Consider the following 21,189-nt stretch of genomic DNA (forward strand, 5'->3'; position numbering starts at 1 on the left):
CTAAATTGTTTTTATTTTTCGAGTCATAGATTCGATTATCGTAATGCAGATTACGTATGTACGTATTTTGTTAGAAGTTCATCTTACCTACACTATATGTTGCGCGAAAAGACACTGAAACCTGAGGAATAAGGGTGCTTGACCCCCTCCCCAATAAACTTTGTAAGAGGGCTTAGCCCATCCCCCCCCCCACCAATAATTATACAATGTAATAGTATCAACAATGCATGCCCCCCCCCTCATGAGAACGATCTTGACACATGGGACCAGGACCGTTTTAAGAGCGTCATAGGCCAATTGATTTTTCTGAGTCCATTACCTGGAAAATTCTCGAAAATTTCAATTAGTTCCCATTTTTATGAGGCCCGGGTAGGCACATGCGTTAAGACGGAACTGCATGGGACGTCCAGCAACTATGCTAAAAGATGGAAAACCGAACAGAAACGCATTGAATAGAAACAATACTCTCATAATTATTATTTTAAGAGTGCCTACCATAATAAATATAAGGTTTGGCAACATACAAGACCATCATCAACAAAAGGATTGTTTAAAAAAATGGAGGGAATTTGTTTCATTCGAAAAATGGAATAGAATTTCTTTATGACATGAATTTCTTTAGTTTTTGAAAAGCGTTCACGTGCCACTTCCACTACCAAGACGTGTTGCCAGTTAGCCACCCCTGAACTAGAAGAAACAACATAAAACTTGCAGGAAATTTCAGGGGTTTTTGATACTGATTCTATAATAAAATTATCAACAAAAAAAAAGAAAAAAATACCCGGCGCTGCCCGGGTTTTCTTCAATTACTGGAAGGATTGAAAGTGACAAACCATTATAAAGAAATGAAGTATTACACGTAATACTGGCAGCATTAAAGAAGTGCCGCAGTGGTGGTCGAGCGGTCATAGTGACGGACTCGCATCGCGAGGATCCGGGTTCGAAACCCACCGTCACCACAGTGGTGGTCGGCTGAAGTTGGTTTCCTGTGGTTCCCAACTTCGAGGCGCAAATGCGAACCGCTCTCCCCATTAAAACGACTCGCCACAGAGACTGCCTACAACGATAAATCATTCAATCATTACACTTCACTCATAGTTAGAAAAACTGGTGGTAGATGGCAGCAGTACACATAACAAGCATTACACAGAAACGAACTTGACGCCAGGTTTTCACTACACGTGCACGCACATTCCAACATGTACCAATTCGTTAGAGGTTCCGCAGAGGAATATGGACGAGGTACATGTCTGGTTTAGTAGCATTAAAGAAGTGACCAACCATTGTAAAGGCATATACATGTCTGAAACGTATTAGGTCAAAGCGACTCGAGATTTTAATACGATCTTTAATACAGCTTTGTACTAGGTAGAATCAAAGCTGCATTAAAGATATCTCGAGCCGCTTTGGGTAGTATATTAGGTAGAATTATATATACATGTCCGAAGCGCTAGGGAATCAAAGTAAACATTCCGAAAGTGATGTTGACCGTTTTTCTGGCAATTTTGGGCGTTTGTCCAGCTCTGAATAACTTTTAAAGTAGCCTGTCATTCATTCAAGTCAGGTCCAGTTTGGTGTGTGTACGCAAAATTATGGAAATGATAGATCTAAAATTGTAAATTTGTATAGAGAACATACACACAGACAGACATACGCACACACACACACACACAAATCAATTTTATGTATGTATAAATGAACATACTTAGCTAATTCATTCAATGTCAGTTCCGATATGTGAAACGGTGCGACCTGAGGAATAGAATTGATCATGGCCTCATTTAGAGACCATTCATAAGGAAATTCTTCAGTTGAATGCCCTGGTAACTTTCCAAGCCTGATCAAAATCGATTTCATAGTTTCCCAACCTTTTTTGAGACTCATCGCCCCCTTCTTCAGAAATTTTTTCCTTCCATCGCCCCCCCCCCAACGCAATCTAACCCATAGGATCCTATGTTGTACCCGTAGCTTCTACCACCCCCCTGGAACATTCCATCACCTCCCCCCCCCCCCAGGGGGCATTAACGCCCACGTTGGGAATCACTGATCTATTTGATAATGAGAGATGAATCCCCATATTCAAGAAGTAGTGTTCGCGTGCCACTCCTGATACTATGGCTTGCCGCTGGTTGGCAACCCGTGATCTAAGTGGCTCGCAGCGCATTTGCAGGTCACTCCAATCTACCGGTGGCGAATTCCTAGATCATTAAAGTGACCTGCGGCACAGTTGTAGATCATTTAACCTTTTGGGCTGCGAGAATAGTTGGAGAAAAGCTGCTCTATATAAAAATGATTGCGTAGAAAAAACGCTTACTTTTCTTTTTCAGGGGCCATTCAAGTATTACGTAAGCAGATTTTCAGCCATTTTTGACCCCCCCCCCCGTTGTCAGCAAAACACTGACACCCCCCCCGTCAGCAGCTTGGAATATTTCATATCTTCAGAAAGGGTCCGCTGTATGCCTCTAGGGGCGGGACAGCAATATATATGATTGATTGATATCGTCAGAAAGGGTGGTTGATGACGTAAGCAACCTTCAAACCCCACTCCTCCCCTTGTCATCAAAAGTCAGCAAATCCGAAACCCCCTCCCTCACCCCTCCCCCCCATGCTGACGTAATACTTGAATGATCCCTCAGTTGTCTTTTCGTGAAAGATAGATGGCATTCAAACTGATACGTTTCAAATACAGTGATACCTAAAAGCTAACGAAAACGGTTCGTTACGGAATCACGTTCGTTAGCCGAAAAATTCGTAAGCCGAGGCTAAAACGGACGCTTCACTGTATGAGACGAAAACCTTTCTCCGACGGAATCAAAAAATAGTCCCTTCATTGATTAATGCTTTCGTGTGTGTGTGTGCGCGCGCATCTTTATAAGATGGAAACCCTGTCTAAAATAGAATATCATTTCGGTCTCTTGACGTTCCGTTTCGTACAGGCTTTCTATATCTATTCTATAATATAAAATCACAAACAAACTCGAAAAGGGCCTGTTGCTAAGCAACCGAGTGACGGAAGTGGGTGAAATTTTTGAGTGACGGAAACTCTGTTACGGAAGTGGGTTCGATTCATATATCGATATTCACATTCATATATCGATATGATATCATATATCGATATTGGGTCGATATTCACATATCGGGACCCATTTGACCCATCGGGACCATGTTATGTGCATGTACCAAGAGGCTCCTACATCCTACAGCAGAGCCCTTAGGCTGGAATTTAGATTTCGAGTCCCCAAACCAGCTTTTCAGGGGCCCCTCTGTGATTAATTTATAGTGTGAAAAATCAAAAAGTGATAAGAATCGTTGTGGCCCCTGTCAGCCCTTCCTTTGTGGGGGGGGGGGGGGGGGAGGTCCATGCCGAGAGGTGTATATATATGTATAATATACACACACAACAGCAGTGCTCCCAACACAGGGTCGGGGTACCCGGGGAAGATTTCACGTATAAGTAAAAAGTTTTCATCTCCAGGGGCCCTTGATGGATCTCATTGTTTTCTTGCTGCTTCAACGTTGAAAAATTTCGATAGCGGAAGCAAAAGATATATCCAGTCTGGGGCCCCACCAAAAGTATGCGAATTGGTGTCCCGGATAATTGGTTGGGGGGTCCTGGATTTTATTCGTTGGTAAAACGAATACAAATGAAAATTTTTCATGGTACTCGCTCCGTGGGATGGCCGACAAGCTTCCAAGTCGGGGCCCATGTTTACAGGTTTCATTTTGGGTGCCCTGGATTTTATTTGTTGGTAAAACGAATACAAATGAAAATTTTTCATAGCACTCGCACCGGGGGATGACCGACAAGCTTCCAAGTCGGGGGCCCCATGTTTACAGGTTTCATTTTGGGGCCCTGGACGAATCTCATTCTTTTCTGTTGTAGAATTCGCAACAGCGGAAGCCCGAGATAAAGCCAGTCTGGGGCCCCACCAAAAGTATGCGAATTGGTGTCCCGGGTAATTGGTTGGGGGCCCTGGATTTTATTCGTTGGTAAAACGAATACAAATGGAAATTTTTCATGGCACTCGCTCCGGGGGATGACCGACAAGCTTCCAAGTCGGGGGCCCCATGTTTACAGGTTTCATTTTGGGGGCCCTGGATTTTATTCGTTGGTAAAACGAATACAAATGGAAATTTTTCATGGCACTCGCTCCGGGGGATGACCGACAAGCTTCCAAGTCGGGGGCCCCATGTTTACAGGTTTCATTTTGGGGGCCCTGGATTTTATTCGTTGGTAAAGCGAATACAAATGAAAATTTTTCATGGCACTCGCTCCGGGGGATGACCGACAAGCTTCCAAGTCGGGGGCCCTATGTTTACAGGTTTCATTTTGGGGGCCCTGGATGAATCTCATTCTTTTCTGTTGTAGAATTTGCCACAGCCGAAACATGAGATATAGCCAGTCTGGGGCCCCACTAAAAATCTGCGTATTGTGTCCCCGCTACTGGATGTGGGGCCCTGGATTTTATTCGTTGTAAAATTGATAAAAATGAAAAATTCTCACAGGGGGGTGTCCGACAAGCTTGCAGGTCAGGGCTTCATGGAAATGTTGGCAGGTTGTAATTCGGTGCCCCTGAATGTATCTCATTGATTTTTGTGGTTTAACATTGTAAAATTTGCAACACATCGGTAGCCCAAGATATATCCAGTGTGGGGCCCCACTGAAATTCAGCGAATTGAATCTGGAGACCCCCATGGGGAAGTTTTCTGGGGATACTTGATGAATCTCATTTGTTTTTTGTTGCTTTATTATTATTTTCATTAAAATTCGCTTCTTCAGTAGGCTAGTGCTTTCACACGTCCCTTTCCCCTTTTCCTTAGCACGCTGATGAAGTGGGACGAAATAAACAAGATATGTCCGGGAGAGAAGTGGGGGGGGGGGGGTTGGCCGCCAAAGGCGGCAGGGGGGCAGAGCCCCCCTAGTATATATATAATTGTATAATTATTATACTATAATACAATCGAAAAGGTATGATACAAACAGAGTATCTTTGTCCGAATCCACAATCATCAACACAACAGTGATCGGAGGAAAGCAGGCATCTCTACCACCAGGGCCGCAACTAGGGGGGAGCAGGCGGATCTCGTTCCCCGGGCGCTAGACCCGAGGCGGCGCAAATCTCATCCTTCAACATTACGAGGGGGGCGTCAAAATGCGCGCTTGCCCCGGGTGACCAAGCATCTAGTTTCGGCCCTGTCTACCACTACTCAACATTGAACAATCACCCCATGTGGTACAAGCAAACCTGTTCGAGAATAGAGAAATAATAATAATAAAAAATATCACCAGAATATTTATTGCTACGCCATCTATATGTCACTTTAAGAACTTTATGGTGAAAAATTTCTTTGGAGAAAAATTCAGATCATCCCAGGATGATTGATCACGCTGCTACGCTCATCTCCGCTGGATGACGGGAGCACGACGAGGGTCAAGTGGCCGCAGTTTATTTATAGCTCACCGTGGTGCAGTTAAAGCACTTAGGCCTCCTATGGCACAGTTCTAGAGCACGTAAGCGACCCACATTGCATTTTCGAAATCACTTGATACAGTGGCCCGCGCGACACGTTTTTAAATCATTGAAGTAAAAGGTAAAGGCCATGCCTAAAGCACACACATAAAGCTCCAGAGATTCGTAGACAGGGCAGCAAATGGGCGAGGGGTGGGGCTGGTGCCCCGTGCGCTGGAGCAGGAAGAACGTTGAGTGACAGTTTTCCATTCAGAACTGCAGGGAAAGAGAACACCAAAATTGATACTGACCATGGGTGGAGATACAGGGGCGGGGGGCATTGCCCCCCAGCATCAAAGGTGAAGTCGATTCATCTAATGCATATATGTATATATGAGTTGACATCATCATCATCGTGCCCCCAGAAATAATGACCGTGCCCCTCCAGACTTCCAAGTCTATCTCCACCACAGAGTAATAATACTATAGAGTGCGCGCGAGGGGTTACAATGTGAAGCAAAGATCCGGAGTCACGTGACTCCAGTCGAAAGGCTAGTCAGGGAATCTCGCTGGCAATGCTTTCCTTATGGCTACTCGTATGACGATCTACACGCGCTGTCGTATTTTTGATTAGAATGGCCAACACTTGCGCAGCTTTCGGATGTTCTGAGCGGTTTAGGAAAGGGGGACCAGTATCCTTTCACAAGGGAATACTTTTTTGCTTATTCCCCTTCTTATAAATTAAAAATTGGAATATTAAATTGACGATGCAATGGATTTCTGACGTAATCTCAGTTTTTAACGACTCCATTTTTGATTTAATTCAATTAAAGTTCCAAGTTTTGGTAAAATTCAAATGTCATGAATCATTATTAAATGTTTTAATAGAATTTTTGGCAATAAATGATTGAAATTGTGAGTTTTATGAAGTTTTAACTGAAATATACGTCTCCGCAAGATTTGGCGAGATTTGGCGAGCTAGTGAGTTCATTCGACTTTTGCTCAACTTGGAAGAAAATATGCTTTTCAGGAGGAGAAATTTATGAGAAATATTCTATTTAAATAGAATGTGAGGAAAACTCCCCCCCCCCCCCCTATACAATTGCAGTTTTGCATAAAAGTGCATAACAACCTCTAAAAATATTAGTATAATTCAGTATCATATTAGTATCATTCTAAAAACGATTTAATACCTTAAATTAAGATTAACATATGCATACTTTTGGAGCGAAGAGATTACATATGACATATATATATATATATATATATATGTAACATGTGTAAATATTATATTATATATATGAAATATTATATCCTAAAATATTATATATATATATATATATATATACACACTTTAAATTATTACATATATACTCTACATGGAATTTTAATTCTTATAATTTAGAGAAATTGATGATGAGATTCTGTAATTTTCTTGAGTAAAATCTATTTTAATCCTGAAATATTATGTAAGTGTTTACAGTTTTGTGTGATGAGGTTATAAAAGGTTTTTCAGGAATGTTAGAAATGAAACTTTTTCTTATTGTTTGAATATTATTTCATGACTGAATATGGTATGAGTGAGAATGTGTTACATTACATAACATAATATGATGCATTATAATTAATTATACATTAATTATGAGTATATAGAGTAATTGTAATGTTCTGGAAAGATATATTTTTGTTTTAATAACCCCTCGTATAAATAAATTTTCGAAATTAAAAGCGACAAAGTGAATGAAGAGAATATTTAAAAATATAAATGAATTAGGCTTTACAACATATACGTTGTTCCGTTTTCCAATATTTGTTTATTTTATAGAATTTATTTTTTCAAATCTGATACTCCCTAAATATTTCACATAAAAATGAGTGAAATTCATTGAAAAAATGAAGGAAAGTTTTCATCAACTTGATCGAATTGAGTCAAATTTCGTTACAGCAACATCCTAGCTTCTGCGAAAACGCGCCAAATGTAATAGCGCAGAACCTGTTCTTTCCCCGACAATACTGCTCATCTTTTCTTCACGTTCGACAAGTTTTATGAATAGCGTGCGCGGTCTATTTATATCTTAAGTCTATGATCTCCACCTATGATACTGACCCCGGGCAACAGAGTAAAGTTTCGTTTCTAGTTGTGGCCCTGTGCTCGTATGCACGTCATAATAAAAGAAGATTATTATCTGATAACTGTGATGTCTTGTATTTTGTTTGTTTATGCTTTCAGATGAATGAAGAAACAAATGACCACCAAGAAACGAAGGATGCCGATGTGACCCCCCTCGTGAACGCCACGAAGGATCGGGTCCGAGGACCTCAGGGCAGACGCTTACCTCAAAGGAAATCCATGATGCCTCCGGTAAGCTAAATGCCATATACTGTAAAGTACGGACCACTTCATTCGTTTGGAAATTTGTCGCGGGCCACTTCATTAAGTGTTCTGTGAATGTGCCGCGGGTCACTGAAGATACGTGAAACTGTGATCAAGGGATCTGCGGTGGAGTGAAACTGCACTGCAAACCACTTGAGTGATCCATGAATGCACCGTTGGGCACTTAGTGCTCTGGAACTGTGCCGCATGTTAATCAAGTGATACGTTAACGTGCCACTGGTCATTTGAGTGATCTGGGGATATGTCACGGGCTACTCGAACGATGTGGAGGTTCACAGCGGGCAGTGGGTGCACCTGAGCAATCTGTTTATGCGCCGCTAAGTTCATTTTAAATTACTGTAGTTTTGAGGTGACGGGCCGCTTCAGATGACTCGGAGGGCCACATTTGTTCATGGATTGAGCATATGTGCTGTAAATGCTGGGGAGTTGTTATATTGGTTGTTATAGCCTCAGTTAATCGCACCGCCTGCTTAGAGTACAGTCGTATCTCGAGAACTACGGGAACCACTACAATCGGTACTTGACTGTGACTTCAGGGAGGGAGAGGCAAAGCAGATATCAGAGTCCTTGAAAACTGGGGTCATCAATCAGCGAATATACACTGAGTGGCCACTTTATTATGATAACCTGACAGTTTTAAGCAAATGAGCTATAGCGCGTCACACACTGTTCAGTGATGTCAGGTTACGTGAACATAATACTTGAACTCACGCTCTACGTTGCAGATTCGGTCATGAATGCTTTTTAGGTTAACGACAAAAAGTGTCGAAGGAAAAAAATGTTTTTGATCAACCCTGTATCATAAAAAGCTAAAGACGATTTGCAACTTCCACAGAATATCTCACTCGTTGTTTCGTGCAATATTTGTATTGTTACGAAAATTATGTAAACATTTATCATTTTTATGTCATTTTTCGCCTCTAAATAATCGGTAGCGCATTATTTTGTGAACCCCCTCGCAATTTCCGACAAACTTGGCGCGTTTGGCAACAGCTCCAACCTGATGCCAAAGGAGAAATGTAAAGATACCACGCAAATCTTGAAGATTATTCTAGAAAGATGTCGCCACTTTTCCGTAACTAAGGGGTCATTCAAGTATAACGTCTGCATCGAGGGGAAGGGGGTTTCGGATTTGCTGACTTTTGATGTCAAGTGGGGGGGGGGGTTTGAAGGTTGCTTACGTCATCAACCCCCCCCCCCCCTTTTGAAGATATGAAATATTCTAAGCTGCTGACGAAATTTTGCTGACGGGAAGGGGGAGGTGGGGGGGGGGTCAGTGTTTTGCTGACTTTTGCTGACAAGGGGAGGGTCAGAAATGGCTGGAAATCTGCTTACGTAATACTTAATGGGCCCCTATGTAGTTATTGATTGGCGTGTCCGAGAGGCGCATTGGTAATATGATCGTCTTCCACTGTAGAAGGTTGCCGTCAAGATCCACGGGTTCGAATCGGGAAGAGGAAGAGGAGGAGGAGGAGGGGGGGGGGTGCGAGAACATCAGAGAAACATGTTCCTTACGTGCTGGGGGCGGTCACCGATAGATGGCACCTTCATTTCCCGCCCACAAACTCCACAGGTTGGAAATTGCCGTATTGCGATACATAACCGGTGTTGGTGTGCTGTAAAGTATGTAGCATACGCGATGGTGCTTCAGATTACGAGAGATTATAATCCGTTCCTAATTAATTATTAAATAGAGTATCACACAAACATAATGATATATATATATATATCATCATCATGAAAGTCACTTTTTTGAAAACTGATAAGCACGTGAGAAACATGTTATCCATTATCACAGGCTGAGAAAATTCTCCTCAAAAGAGATATGTACAATTATCTTATCTCTCTCACACACACACAGACATGATACAATAATGAGGTTCAAAAAAGTAGGAAGTCACGATCCACACACACACAAAAGAATTCAATTGGCCGTTGAAAGTGCAATTTACGAGAAAACGGCAACAATAACAAACTTACAACAAAGAAAATGCCAGAAGAAAAATTTATCGGACCGTTACCACACTGTCATTCGAAACTATAAACTAGGGGGGGGGCACACACACACACACACACGTGTACTACTATAAAAGCGCCCCCAACTTCTTTTCTTATATTCAATCTCCGGGTTTGACGACCTTGTTGTTGTTGTTGGGAACAATTTCTCTACAATTTCCCGCTCTGATTCGCGTCGTTAATTAGAGCCGAACGCCACAAAAAAACTCTTCTTTCGTGTGGCGCAAAAAAATTATTTTCTAAATATAATACATAACCGTGTGTATTTCTCTTTCACAACACACACAGAGGTTTTCCTCTCTCAAGAGGACACACAAAGACGCGCATACAGTGAAGTAACTTGAAAGGCCACCACTGTGTATTGGTCGGGGGGGGGGGGGCTTGACTTTTGTGCATAGATTGGAACGGGGTTTCTCCGCCAGGGGGTCCTTGGACAGGATTCGGGAAGGCGAGTCTGCGAAGTAACTAAATATACGAGAAAACAATTTTCTTGTTGTTATTGCTTTCTGTTAACATCCACGTATGCCAAACCAATAGACATTCCTGTGTGGAATTTATAACTCACGTTATTATACAGCATGCGTGCTCAAACCGCGGCACTCGGAGTCATTCGATGTGGCAGCGACCTCGAACCTAATTCTGTAAAAATCGGATAAGCGGCACATTTCATAATCACTCAAGTGGCCCGCGGCACACTTCCAGATTACTCGAGTGGCCCACGGTACGTACATTCACAGAGATCACTTTAGTTATCCTGTCACTGCATCGTGCTGGAGGATCCAGGTTTAGAACCCCGTTGACGACACGGTGGTGGTCGGCCGAAGTTGGGTTTTCTGCGGTTTTCCAGCTTTAAGGCACGAATGTGAGCGCCGGTCTCCCATTTGAAAAAAGCCTCTCCGCAGAGAGCAGGCAGGTCAAAACATGAAAATTCTAGCATTTCCATCTTTACTTCAGAAAAATGGAAGCCAGATGGCAGCATGAACACGAAACAAGCGCAACTCGACAGCATAAATACGTTAGGGCCAAGCATACACTCAGAATACACATTACGGCATGTGTCGATTCGTTAGAAATTACGTTGAGGAATGTGTACGAGCAGGGGCGCCGAAAAGCGTTAAATATACATTGCCTTAATATCCAACCAAGAGGTGTATGTGTGGGGGGGGGGATATGGACGATCACCACACCAAAAGTCTGATAATAATGTAGAATGAAACTGTCCCATATTTTACGGGACAGTAATGACTAGCAAAAATTGCCTCAGACACATCATTCTGGATTTTCGCCTGAGGGAGGGGGGGGCGCCACTAAGTCTAAGACCGGCCCTGTGCACGAGGTACATGTTCGGTTAAGTAGTAGTAGTTACCCCGACAAACCAGTCACGACCCAGGCTCTGTCCCTCCAGGGACATAAGCCTTTTACCCTTGCGGGTTGGGTCGCGCTGGGGAGGTAGTAGTTACCCCGTCACTGACATGTTTCTTCGCTTTCTAAGTCAAACGCTCTCTGATCATTGACATTCTTGCACACGTTCCAAGTCACTGTTTTGCTCATTCACGTGCTTGAACACTCTTTTGTTAATTCTAAAGGTCACTCGTTTGCTCACTCACTGACCTAGTCCTTCTCCCATTCTATTAATTTTCTCGACCACTCATCCCTCAAATTTGCCTCCATTCCGGCCTATTATAGCTCGCCAAGCCCCCCCCCCCCTTTCGTAAATACTCCACTGTCCGCCACTTCGAGGCGCAAATAGGAGCCGATATATCCCCATTAAGAAAGTCTCACCACAGAGAGCAATAGGCCTACAAACGATACAAATATTTCAATCGCTACACTTCACTCATAGTTTGAAAAATAGATACCAGATGGTAGCGCTCGCTATAACAAGCTTTACACAGAAACAAAGTCCAGGGTTCACATCACATACACGCGCACATTTCAACATGTACCAATTCGTTAGATGTTCCGCGGGAACGTCTAAATATGTACGAGGTGCATGTTGTGTGGTTTACTTGTAGTGGTAGTGGTTTATATTCTGAAGAAAAGTGCTGCGTTCTCCGGCGGACCAGAAAAAACGTCAGATGTGAGGATAGGGACGTGTATCTATGTTTTGTTTCGTTGTTCTGACGCTCTTTTCTGAGTGAATTGCGACCATAGGTTCCATCAGTGGGGTATTTACAATAGGGGGTGGTTTAGCGGGTGGCTCAGAGCGGCAAGTTTTAAGGAATAGCGAATTTTAAAAATGAGTAGTAGGGAAACTTAATGAAAATAAGCCCCCCCCCCCTAAAAAGACTTGCCGCAGAGAGCAACAAGCCTAGAACGGTAAAATCTTCAATCGGTACACTTCCCTCAAAGTTAGGAAATTCGATGACAGATGGCAGCACACTACACATAACAAGCATTACACAGAAACAACTTTACGTTAAGGTTCACAACACGTACATTCCAACACGTACCAATTAGTTAGAAGTTCCGCAGAAGAATATGGACGAGGTGGCGCACGTATGGTTTAGTAGCCTCTTGAATAGGGTTGTCCTTATACAGTCGCCTTATATGAACATTGTGTGTCTTGACGGGTATATACTATCACCTCTCCAATTTTTTCTAAATAGTTTACGAACACCCCTCGTTAAATAACATTGTTCCTTCAACCGCTGGTCCGTGAGAATTTTCTACTGGTCTGCAGAGCATTTCGCCCAATTCATTATTCAACCCTACATGGTTTTAGATTTACAGAATGTTACACCGCCTCTCCCCCTATACAGTCAAACCTCGTTAGTGCGTCACCCGGTTAACACGTCACTCCGCTTACCTGGTCACTTTTTGGAAGTCCCAATTGTCCTCAGGCAGGAATTGGCACAGCTGTGGCTTACTCCGTTTAACGAGTCACTCCGCTTACTAAGTCATATTTTTGCTCTCCCAAGAGTGACTCATTGACGAGGTTTGACTGTATATGGTATTGGTTTTTATTTCTGTGTTAGCCGCGTTAGCAGGTCTGCGGTTATAATATTGTATCGTAATTTTGTGTATCTTTTTCATACGCAGGCTACCATTGCCCTAGAAGATGACGATGTGTTCAAACCGCGTTCCTTCAGTCTAAGCGGTGGTGGCACAGCTGAAGACGAGGAATCTGAAGACTCTCCTGGGTATGTACGAACTTTTTTTTTTTCAGAGGCGTTAACAAGGTTTTTCCGCCTATAGGCTACTACTACTACTAAACCGAACATGCACCTCGTACGCATTCCTCTGCCGAATTTCTAACGAATCGGTACATGCCGGAACGTGTCGTGCGAGTGTATGTATATGCATGGCCCTAACATATGTATGTTGCCCTACTTTTTTTTGCTTGTTTTGTGTACTTGCTAGTGCTCCATATTTCGAAGTAAAGATGGCAAATGCTTGAATTTTTTCATGTTATGTCAGTATCGTGGTTGTCGGACTGCCTGCTCTGTGCGGGGAGACTTTCTTTTTAAATAGGAGAACAACTCGCATTCATGCCTCGAATTTGGGAAACCGCAGAAAACCATATTCAGCCGGCAACCAACGGGGTTCTAACCTGGATCCTCACGATGTGAGTCCAGTTTTGCCGCCTATGGGCTACACAAAGTTTGCAGCTTTTCTCCAATTCCAATCTAATTTTCTTGACAACTCATCTCTCATATTTGCCGCCCTGGGCTATAACTCCCTCGACACCCCCCCCCCCACCACCTGTAAATACACCTTTGTTTCTAAGAGTCTAAGTCACTCTTCTTGTTAATGGAGTGCTTTTACACTTTTTCGGTCAATCTTTTCGTCGTTCACTGACCCGGTTCCTCGCTCTCTAGGTCACTCCTATGCTCACCACTCTCAAGGTCACTCTTATACTCGCACACTCTCTAGGGCATAGTTTCCCAACCTTTTTTTGTCCCATCACCCCCTTCCTCAGAAATTTTTTCTCCCATCGTTCCCCAACATAATATAACCCATAGGATCCCACATATGTTATACCCGTAGCTTCTACCGCCCCCCTGGAACTTTCCATCGCCCCCCAGGGGGCGTTAACGCACACGTTGGGAATCACTGCTCTAGTTGCCAGGGCAACACCATCTAAAGCAGAGGTGTCTGCTTTAGAAGGTGTTAGCCAGGGCTAACGGGAAAAAGTTTTCTATCAGGTTCTGAGATTCTAGAGAAAGTCAATCATTGCACTATCTGTCAACATTTTGACAAAAGCATGAATGTTTTGTGGCCAAATGATGTGGAGCACAATATTTTACTTTTTCTTGACCGATGTTACTCCATATATGATAAAAGTAGGGCGAGCGATCATAAGCTCCAATGGGGCTTGCATGCAACTTGCCTTGCTCATGCAATGCATAGCATTTGTGAAGAAATTCGATCGCGCTATTCCAACGTTTCGCAATCTTATTTCCAATGTAACAAAAAAGTTTTTGCGTGAAATCTCGTTATCGCACGGAAGCTTTTAAAGCGAAAGCGCCCGCATTAGCTGTGTCTTTAAAGCTCGTGATTACGTGATGGGGGAACATGGCTAAATGCTTGCATATTCTATAGTGAAATTTTTCAAATAGTCAAATCCATACTAAATGAATTCGATAAGGAAGTTTCATTAAAATTTCACAAACTTTGTTTTGCCCAGAAAATATTGAAGGACGGTTGGAGTATAGTCCGCCGACCACGAGATCAATTTTCGCTGCGTCATGTCACGTCACGTCGGATGATTTTATTCAATTTTTTTTTTGGTAAAACGATTGCACATCGGGAAAAGTTCATCAGTGACTGAGCTTTCACGATTGGCATGTCCTTCTAGGATAAAATAAGAATCGTTTGACGTGACATGACGTGCCGTAGCTAAATCTCATCTCGTGGTAGGAGGACTATACTTAAGATCAAACTTCAGTATTTTGGTTTCCACAGTCCTTACAGAAAGAACTTATTGATGCTCTACGCTGCATAGATATAGTCAGCGGGAAGTTCTTAGGTGTGCCAAAGGCAGGGTATGCGATTCTGTTGAAGCAAAATTGGACGAAGTGATCGAAAAGAAAAAGCAGTGGGTTTACTACCCTCGGAAAAATTTCCACTGTCTTGACGGGAAAGTTGAAAATTTCGAGATTGAACAGGAACTAACTGTGAGTGAATTAGATTTTTTTATTATGTCTCTCCCTCTCTCTCTCTCTCTCTATAACATCTCATCTTGATGTTGAGAGAAGTTTTTCTCTCGGTATAAGAGAGACTTTTTACTTGCAGTCAATAGAAGATCTTTCAATTTTGAAAACATGAAAAACATCCGATAATGCAGATAATTAATCATACTTTTAAACAGGGGAGAAGTTCAAATATACATATTATTTTTTTATTCATTAAGTGGATAAATACATTTTCGCGGTACATATTTGTATATTTCCGCTTTCAGATTATATATGCCCCCCTTTAAAAATTACAATTTTTTTTATTAGGAAAATTCTATTGGTGATTATTGATGACATGTACTGTTTAGAGGGGGGGGGGGCGAAACAAAACAAAAATCTGATTTTGTTCGTCTCGAAACATTTTCCGTAGACTTTTGAACATAACTGGTTTTCAAGAACTTCGTGTTGTTATTCTGATGCAATGTTTGGTCATTTTTAGGAAATTCTTTTCGAGTTTTTGGGGAATTTTTTGAATTTTCAGGGAATTTTTTATGGTCATTTTTTAGAATTTTTTAGGTTAACAACATCCGGACCTTGGTTATTACCAATACAACTGCAACATAAAAAGAAAAGGGGGAGCCAGAGGCGTCGGAACCAGGCGTGATCGAGCACCCACGGTAATTTATGGTATGGGTCTGAGCACCCATTGAGCAACTAAATTGATTCAGAAATCTAAATTCCCTTTGTAAATATCAAGACGAGCACCCCTCTCTAAACGCTTCCGACGCCCTGTGGGAAGCAAATATAAGAACAATTCCTGATATGCAATGTTTGAAGTTAATAATTTATTAGTTTGAATGCTAATATCAAAAGACACTGCGACTCACCTACTACTGATTGAATTCAATACATTTCTCAGCCTACAGATTACGAAAATATTATAAAACTATTACATGCGTAAACCTGGGGCACCAAAACAACATCATAAACGAAAATCTCTCTCAATCGTATGCTGATGTCGTTTGCTGTAAAAAAAAGTAGCAGGGTCGTGACGTCACTGAGAAACACCGAGACCACACCCACTGAGGCGAGGCCGAAGCGCAACATTAAAGAGATGAAACAGCCATTTTAGCCCTGCTGTAGGGCACTCATTTTGTGGTTCAGACTTGGTCCATTTCTCTCTAGATGAATATATTGGTCACTCAATGACCTACGACCTAGGTTCATTGTTTCTCAACCAACGGGCTGTGGTCTGGTACCGAGCCCTTACATCAGTCAAACTGTACCCCGAGGGATTCACTGTTTTATATTCTGCCATTAGCCATTTGTATGTTTGGGTCTCAAAGACAAAAGACAAACAAAAAGAAATCAACAGGGCCGCCATACCAAGGGTTGAGAACCACTGACCGTGAGCCACTGACTGAGTGTGCGAGCACAGGAGTGCGCAAAAGAGACACAGGAGCCTTTATATGGGGGGGGGGGTTAGGGGATTGTAGTATAGGGAGACAAATTATAGGAACCAGTGGCTATAATAAAATCAGACTAGAATAAGAGAAAGGCGGCAAAATTCGTGTAGCCCACAGGCGGCAAAACCTTAAATCCGCCTCTGATCTCATCTAGAATAGTGACCTTGCCCAATCGAATTATTACTTGCAGGCTGGGGCGAGGAAAAGACAAGAATTGGCTCGACCCTTCTTTAAAGCTGGTTGCGGGGGGGGGGGGGACTCAATTACCCAGAGTCCTCAGGTCCTATGGAAGGTATACGAGTAGTACTGTCATGCACTATACCCTTGGTATATGTACAAGATGCGATTGTAATTGACGAATATTCTGTTATTTTTACAGCGAGAACAGGCGTATAAGTTTGTCGCTGGAGATCGTCGACCAGACCGACAAATCCAATGAGACAAACGGCGTTGATAACCAGCAACAAAGGTCCAGTTCGAGCCACGATTTGCCGACTCAAAGGCCGGAGCTCCATCATCCCCTTCAGCCGAAATTGCCGAAAAAACCCATTTTCGGACGACTCGGCGGCCAACACGCTGCTCTGACCAAAGAACTCGAGCTGAAATTGAAATCGGGTCGGTATTTATGTATAATACTATAGTAATTAATTTTGCTCATTGTAAAAAAATTACAAAAGGGACACGTGTGGTATCATGGCGTTAATGTTTACAGGCTTAGCTCCCGGTGGCCACAGGTTCCACGAACCTCATCCCGAGGAGACCGCAGTGAGCGAATCGGACAAGAGTCTGGACAGGAAAGTCGAGTCCCTACAGTCGCAAGTTTTGTCCATGCAGAAGACGATCGAAGCGCTGCAGAACAAGATCGAGTCGATGGAGAAGACGGCAACAGTCAACAACAACAACGGTCCACCGGCCGATTGGACAGACGTCGACAAGAACGAGATCAAAGAAGCTCTGAACAAAGCCAACGAGATGCTCACGGTTGACAGGGATGAGATCAGAGAGATTCTCAATCAAGCTACTGCAATGCTCAAGGTACATTTCAATTTTCCCCAACTTTGTTCAAAATTTTACGCAAAATTCCCGGTAAATAGTTATTTTTGAAACATATCTACGACTGAAGGGAAATCGCGCTTTCATTTTTCAAATGGTCAAGACGGCTTTGACGTTCTAGTCGGCCTGAACCTCCGAATAGTCGAAGAAATGCGGAAAGAGCTTTCAGAGACCGGTGAGATGACGTCACGATTGTTCTTGTGTCCAGCCTTGATATGTATTTTTTCCGACGGAAAACTTTGACAAAATATTGCCGTGTACTTAGAGTGACCATACGTCCCGTATTTCCTGGGACAGTCCCGGTATTATGTTTTTTTTTTGTAGCAAAAGTGTCCCGGTTTTTCGCCTATTTTACACGAAACCTACTTGAACATTTATTCTTTATTGAAATCAAAGATTGAAATTATTTTTCAACTTATAAATTATGTTATAATAATTACAATTATAAATGAGAATATAAATCTCCCACATTTGCCTTGAACTTTCTTTTTCGTGGAATTCATTTTAATCCACTGCAATTTGCAGTAATGCTTCATTTCCCCGCAATTGTGACTTTTCCGTAACTTCAGCAATATTTGGCAACTTTGTTCGGTTTTGGCGATAATTGGCGATGTCCTGTATTTTCCTGTATGTGGAATCGCAATTTCCCGTATTTCTCTCGAGGAAACATGGTCAACCTACGTATAATTGAATTACAGTTCACGGGTTGGACACAAAAACGTTCGTGACGTCATCCAGCCGGTCTCTGCAAGCTCTTTCCCAACTTCTTTTAACTATTCGAAGGTTCAGGCCGACAGCAACGTCAAAGCCGTCTTGATCATTTGAAAAATGAAGGCGCGATTTTCATATTTTTTCCGATGGGATAACTATGACAGGAATTTTGTCACGAAAGTCTAATTATATGCTCATTTGAATATACATTCTCAAATATAAATTCATTGTAGGGAAAATTCACTTCCAACAATTCGCCACTGAAAAATCGAGTGAATGAGTTTAGTGAGCATGTCACTGAGCAAATGAGTGAATTGCTCAATTGCTCACTCATTCTCTATCGGCGATGAACTGTTGATAGTGAATTTTCCTTGCGGTGATTTTCCCGTCGATGAATTTTCCTTTCCATGCGTTTTCCTTTTTTTGACTTTCCCTTCGATGTAATTTTCTTTCATTGATTTTCCCTTTGTTGAATTTTCCTTTCAGTGATTTTTCCTATGGTCTATGAATTGTTTGTCGATAAATTTCCCTTTTGGTGATAATCTCATCTATAAATTTTCTCTTTTTGGGATAATCTCATCTATAAATTTTCCCTTTTTGGGATAATCTCATCTATAAATTTTCCCTTTCATGAATTTCCCGTTCAGAGATTTTTTCATCAAATAACTGTTTGTCAGTGAATTTTCTTTTCGGTGATTTTTGAGTCTATGAATTGTTTGTTGGTGAATGAATTTATTTTTGGTGACTGTCCCGTTGATGAATCACTCATCGGTGAAATTCCCCTTCGATAACTTTTTCCTTTGATGATTTCCCTTCGATGTATTTGACTTTCGGTGATTGCCCCTTCAATGAATGGTTTGTGAGTGAATTTTCTTTCCGGTGATTTTCCTGTTGGTGAACTTACCTTTCGTTGATATCCTCCTCGATGAATATCTCTTTTTAGTCAATTTTCCGTCGATGAACTTTCCCTTTGGTGAATCGCGTGGCCGTGAATTGTTGGCGGTGAAAGTTTCTGCACATTCTCTTGACATCGTGATTAGACATTAATGTCGTAACATGGATTTTATGCTAGGCATCTTTCGCCCTGTTACTGGCGAGCACCGCAATGCTCACCAAAGCACAGAGGAGTGCTCGTGGTGGTGACATTGACACCCGAGTTAAATTATTTTTGGGAGTAGATCGGTTTATCGGGTGTGAAAATGAAATCAGATAGGACGAAAACAAAAAGTTGTTCATGGGATAGGTTACCCAAATCGACTCGCTGGTCGGCGATCTTGGTGAATAATCACTCGGTATTTAGAGCAGGCATCTTCAATCCCGTTGCTCGCGAGCACCACGGTGCTTCCTGAAGCCCCCCAGAGTGCTCGATGATCGTGTCCAATTTCGTGCTCGCGAGCACTTGATCAACGTTGCAATTAGACACCTTGTACCAGCTACATTCAAGGATTGAAATCATCCTGATTTCAAGCATTCGTATGTCAAACTTACCGTGAGGGGTGCTCTTCTTTTTTATGATGGGTACAGACAGTGCTCGCGACTAGAAAAAGTGTTGAAGACCTCTGATTTAGATGATTCGAACTTAATCATGACTTTTCCATGTTAGTAGAGAACTTTTATTACTTCTAATTTTTGGAATTGTTTTTCTTTACAGGCTGCCGAAGAGACTAACAGGAAATCAGAACAAGCGTTGGCGCACGCCATGCAAACCAACCAAGAAACCGCCAAACTGTTCCGAGACGTTCAGTCGTCGCACGGTGGAGGAATCACTACCATCCCCGATTTGATGTTCGATCCGACGTCATTGCATTCCTGAATTTCAGATGCCAGTGTCCATGAAATCTTATACAGTGTAATATTATACCCTATGATGTTTTCTACCGAGATAATTTCTAATGTAAAAACATAACTAAATTAATGAGTTTGCCCTCATATCTTGGAGCATGCTGCTTGCTCTCCCCCCCCCCCCCCATCCTAGTGGAATTGTGCTGCAAAAATGATGTTCATATACTTCCTAAGCAGATCATGGGCCCCGCCGCTCTGTTTCAATGACGAGCAGGTGGGCGAAGAAGACCTGATGCTTATATAACCGGGTACCCAGACCTGTAAGTCCCCCCCCTACGCTGTTGATAAACTGAAAAGAATCTGGGGTCCGAGGCTATTTCAGCCCCTCCACCAATAAATTTTTTGGATTGGCTGAGTCCCCCCCCCCCCCAATAATTAATGGATATACAATGTCCATCCCTCACCCTCCTACGTATGAGATCGAGTCCCGTATACACAGGACGACTAGGACGCCCCCCCCCAAATGTTCCCTTCATGTCAGCGCCTCTGCCGGGGGCACAAAAGTTTGGCACCCAGGTCTTAATCGAGACGGCCCTGGACTTAAAACAAAAAACAACAGAACACCCGAAAGAAAAGAGTGTCCCGTAAAAACGGGATGGATTATCTCTCGGGAATAATTCAACCACGGATCCGCGCACGATTGACACACAGTTATTATAAGCCTCACTATACGTCGTCCATGATTTCATGTAAAATAACGAGAGCTTTGTGAAGAGCTTCATGGCAACCTACGTACAGGTTGCAAGCGAAATTTTTGTATGCAGGAAAATTTTGTACAGCTTCATGTATTTATATACTGATCGCTGCCATCTTTTCAAAGTGTTTTTTTTCTTCTTATATTATAAGTAGAGCCCGGAAGTTTTCAGGTAAAAAATGCCATAAATGCTTTTTTTTTTTTGCCTATTTTCAAATTTCCCGATGAAAAAAAAAATGCCTTTTTTTAAAATTTTCTTCTCATAAATACCTATTTTAACATAGTTTCCATGTTTATTAGTAAATTTCATATGCCATTATCTGTAAAACTCGGATATTTTGAGCATTGAGAACAAAAGAATTACTCTTTTTAAAATTTTACAACTCTTAGTATACTAACTATGATCAGAAAGCCCCCCCCCCCCCCCCGACCAGGGCCGCAA

General features: G+C 42.3%; 1 protein-coding gene across 2 annotated transcripts in view; it reads left to right on the forward strand.

Moving 5' to 3' along the window:
- The window catches only part of LOC149068849 (uncharacterized), a 38,410-nt gene extending 17,459 nt beyond the window's left edge, over positions 1-20,951 (forward strand). For both annotated transcript variants that reach the window (XM_089250688.1, XM_089250686.1), the window contains exons 5-9: positions 7,681-7,812; positions 12,904-13,004; positions 16,827-17,062; positions 17,160-17,482; positions 19,863-20,951. In XM_089250688.1, coding sequence (XP_089106814.1) covers positions 7,681-7,812; positions 12,904-13,004; positions 16,827-17,062; positions 17,160-17,482; positions 19,863-20,024 — 954 coding nt within the window. In that variant the 3' untranslated portion in view covers positions 20,025-20,951. The remainder of the gene's footprint in view (positions 1-7,680; positions 7,813-12,903; positions 13,005-16,826; positions 17,063-17,159; positions 17,483-19,862) is intronic.
- The last annotated feature ends 238 nt before the right edge of the window (positions 20,952-21,189 follow it).

This window comes from Pholcus phalangioides, unplaced genomic scaffold, assembly GCF_987345545.1.
Source record: "Pholcus phalangioides strain wild (caught in Gottingen) unplaced genomic scaffold, Ppha-v1.0 ptg000024l_1, whole genome shotgun sequence".
Classification (NCBI taxonomy): Eukaryota; Metazoa; Arthropoda; class Arachnida; order Araneae; family Pholcidae; genus Pholcus; species Pholcus phalangioides.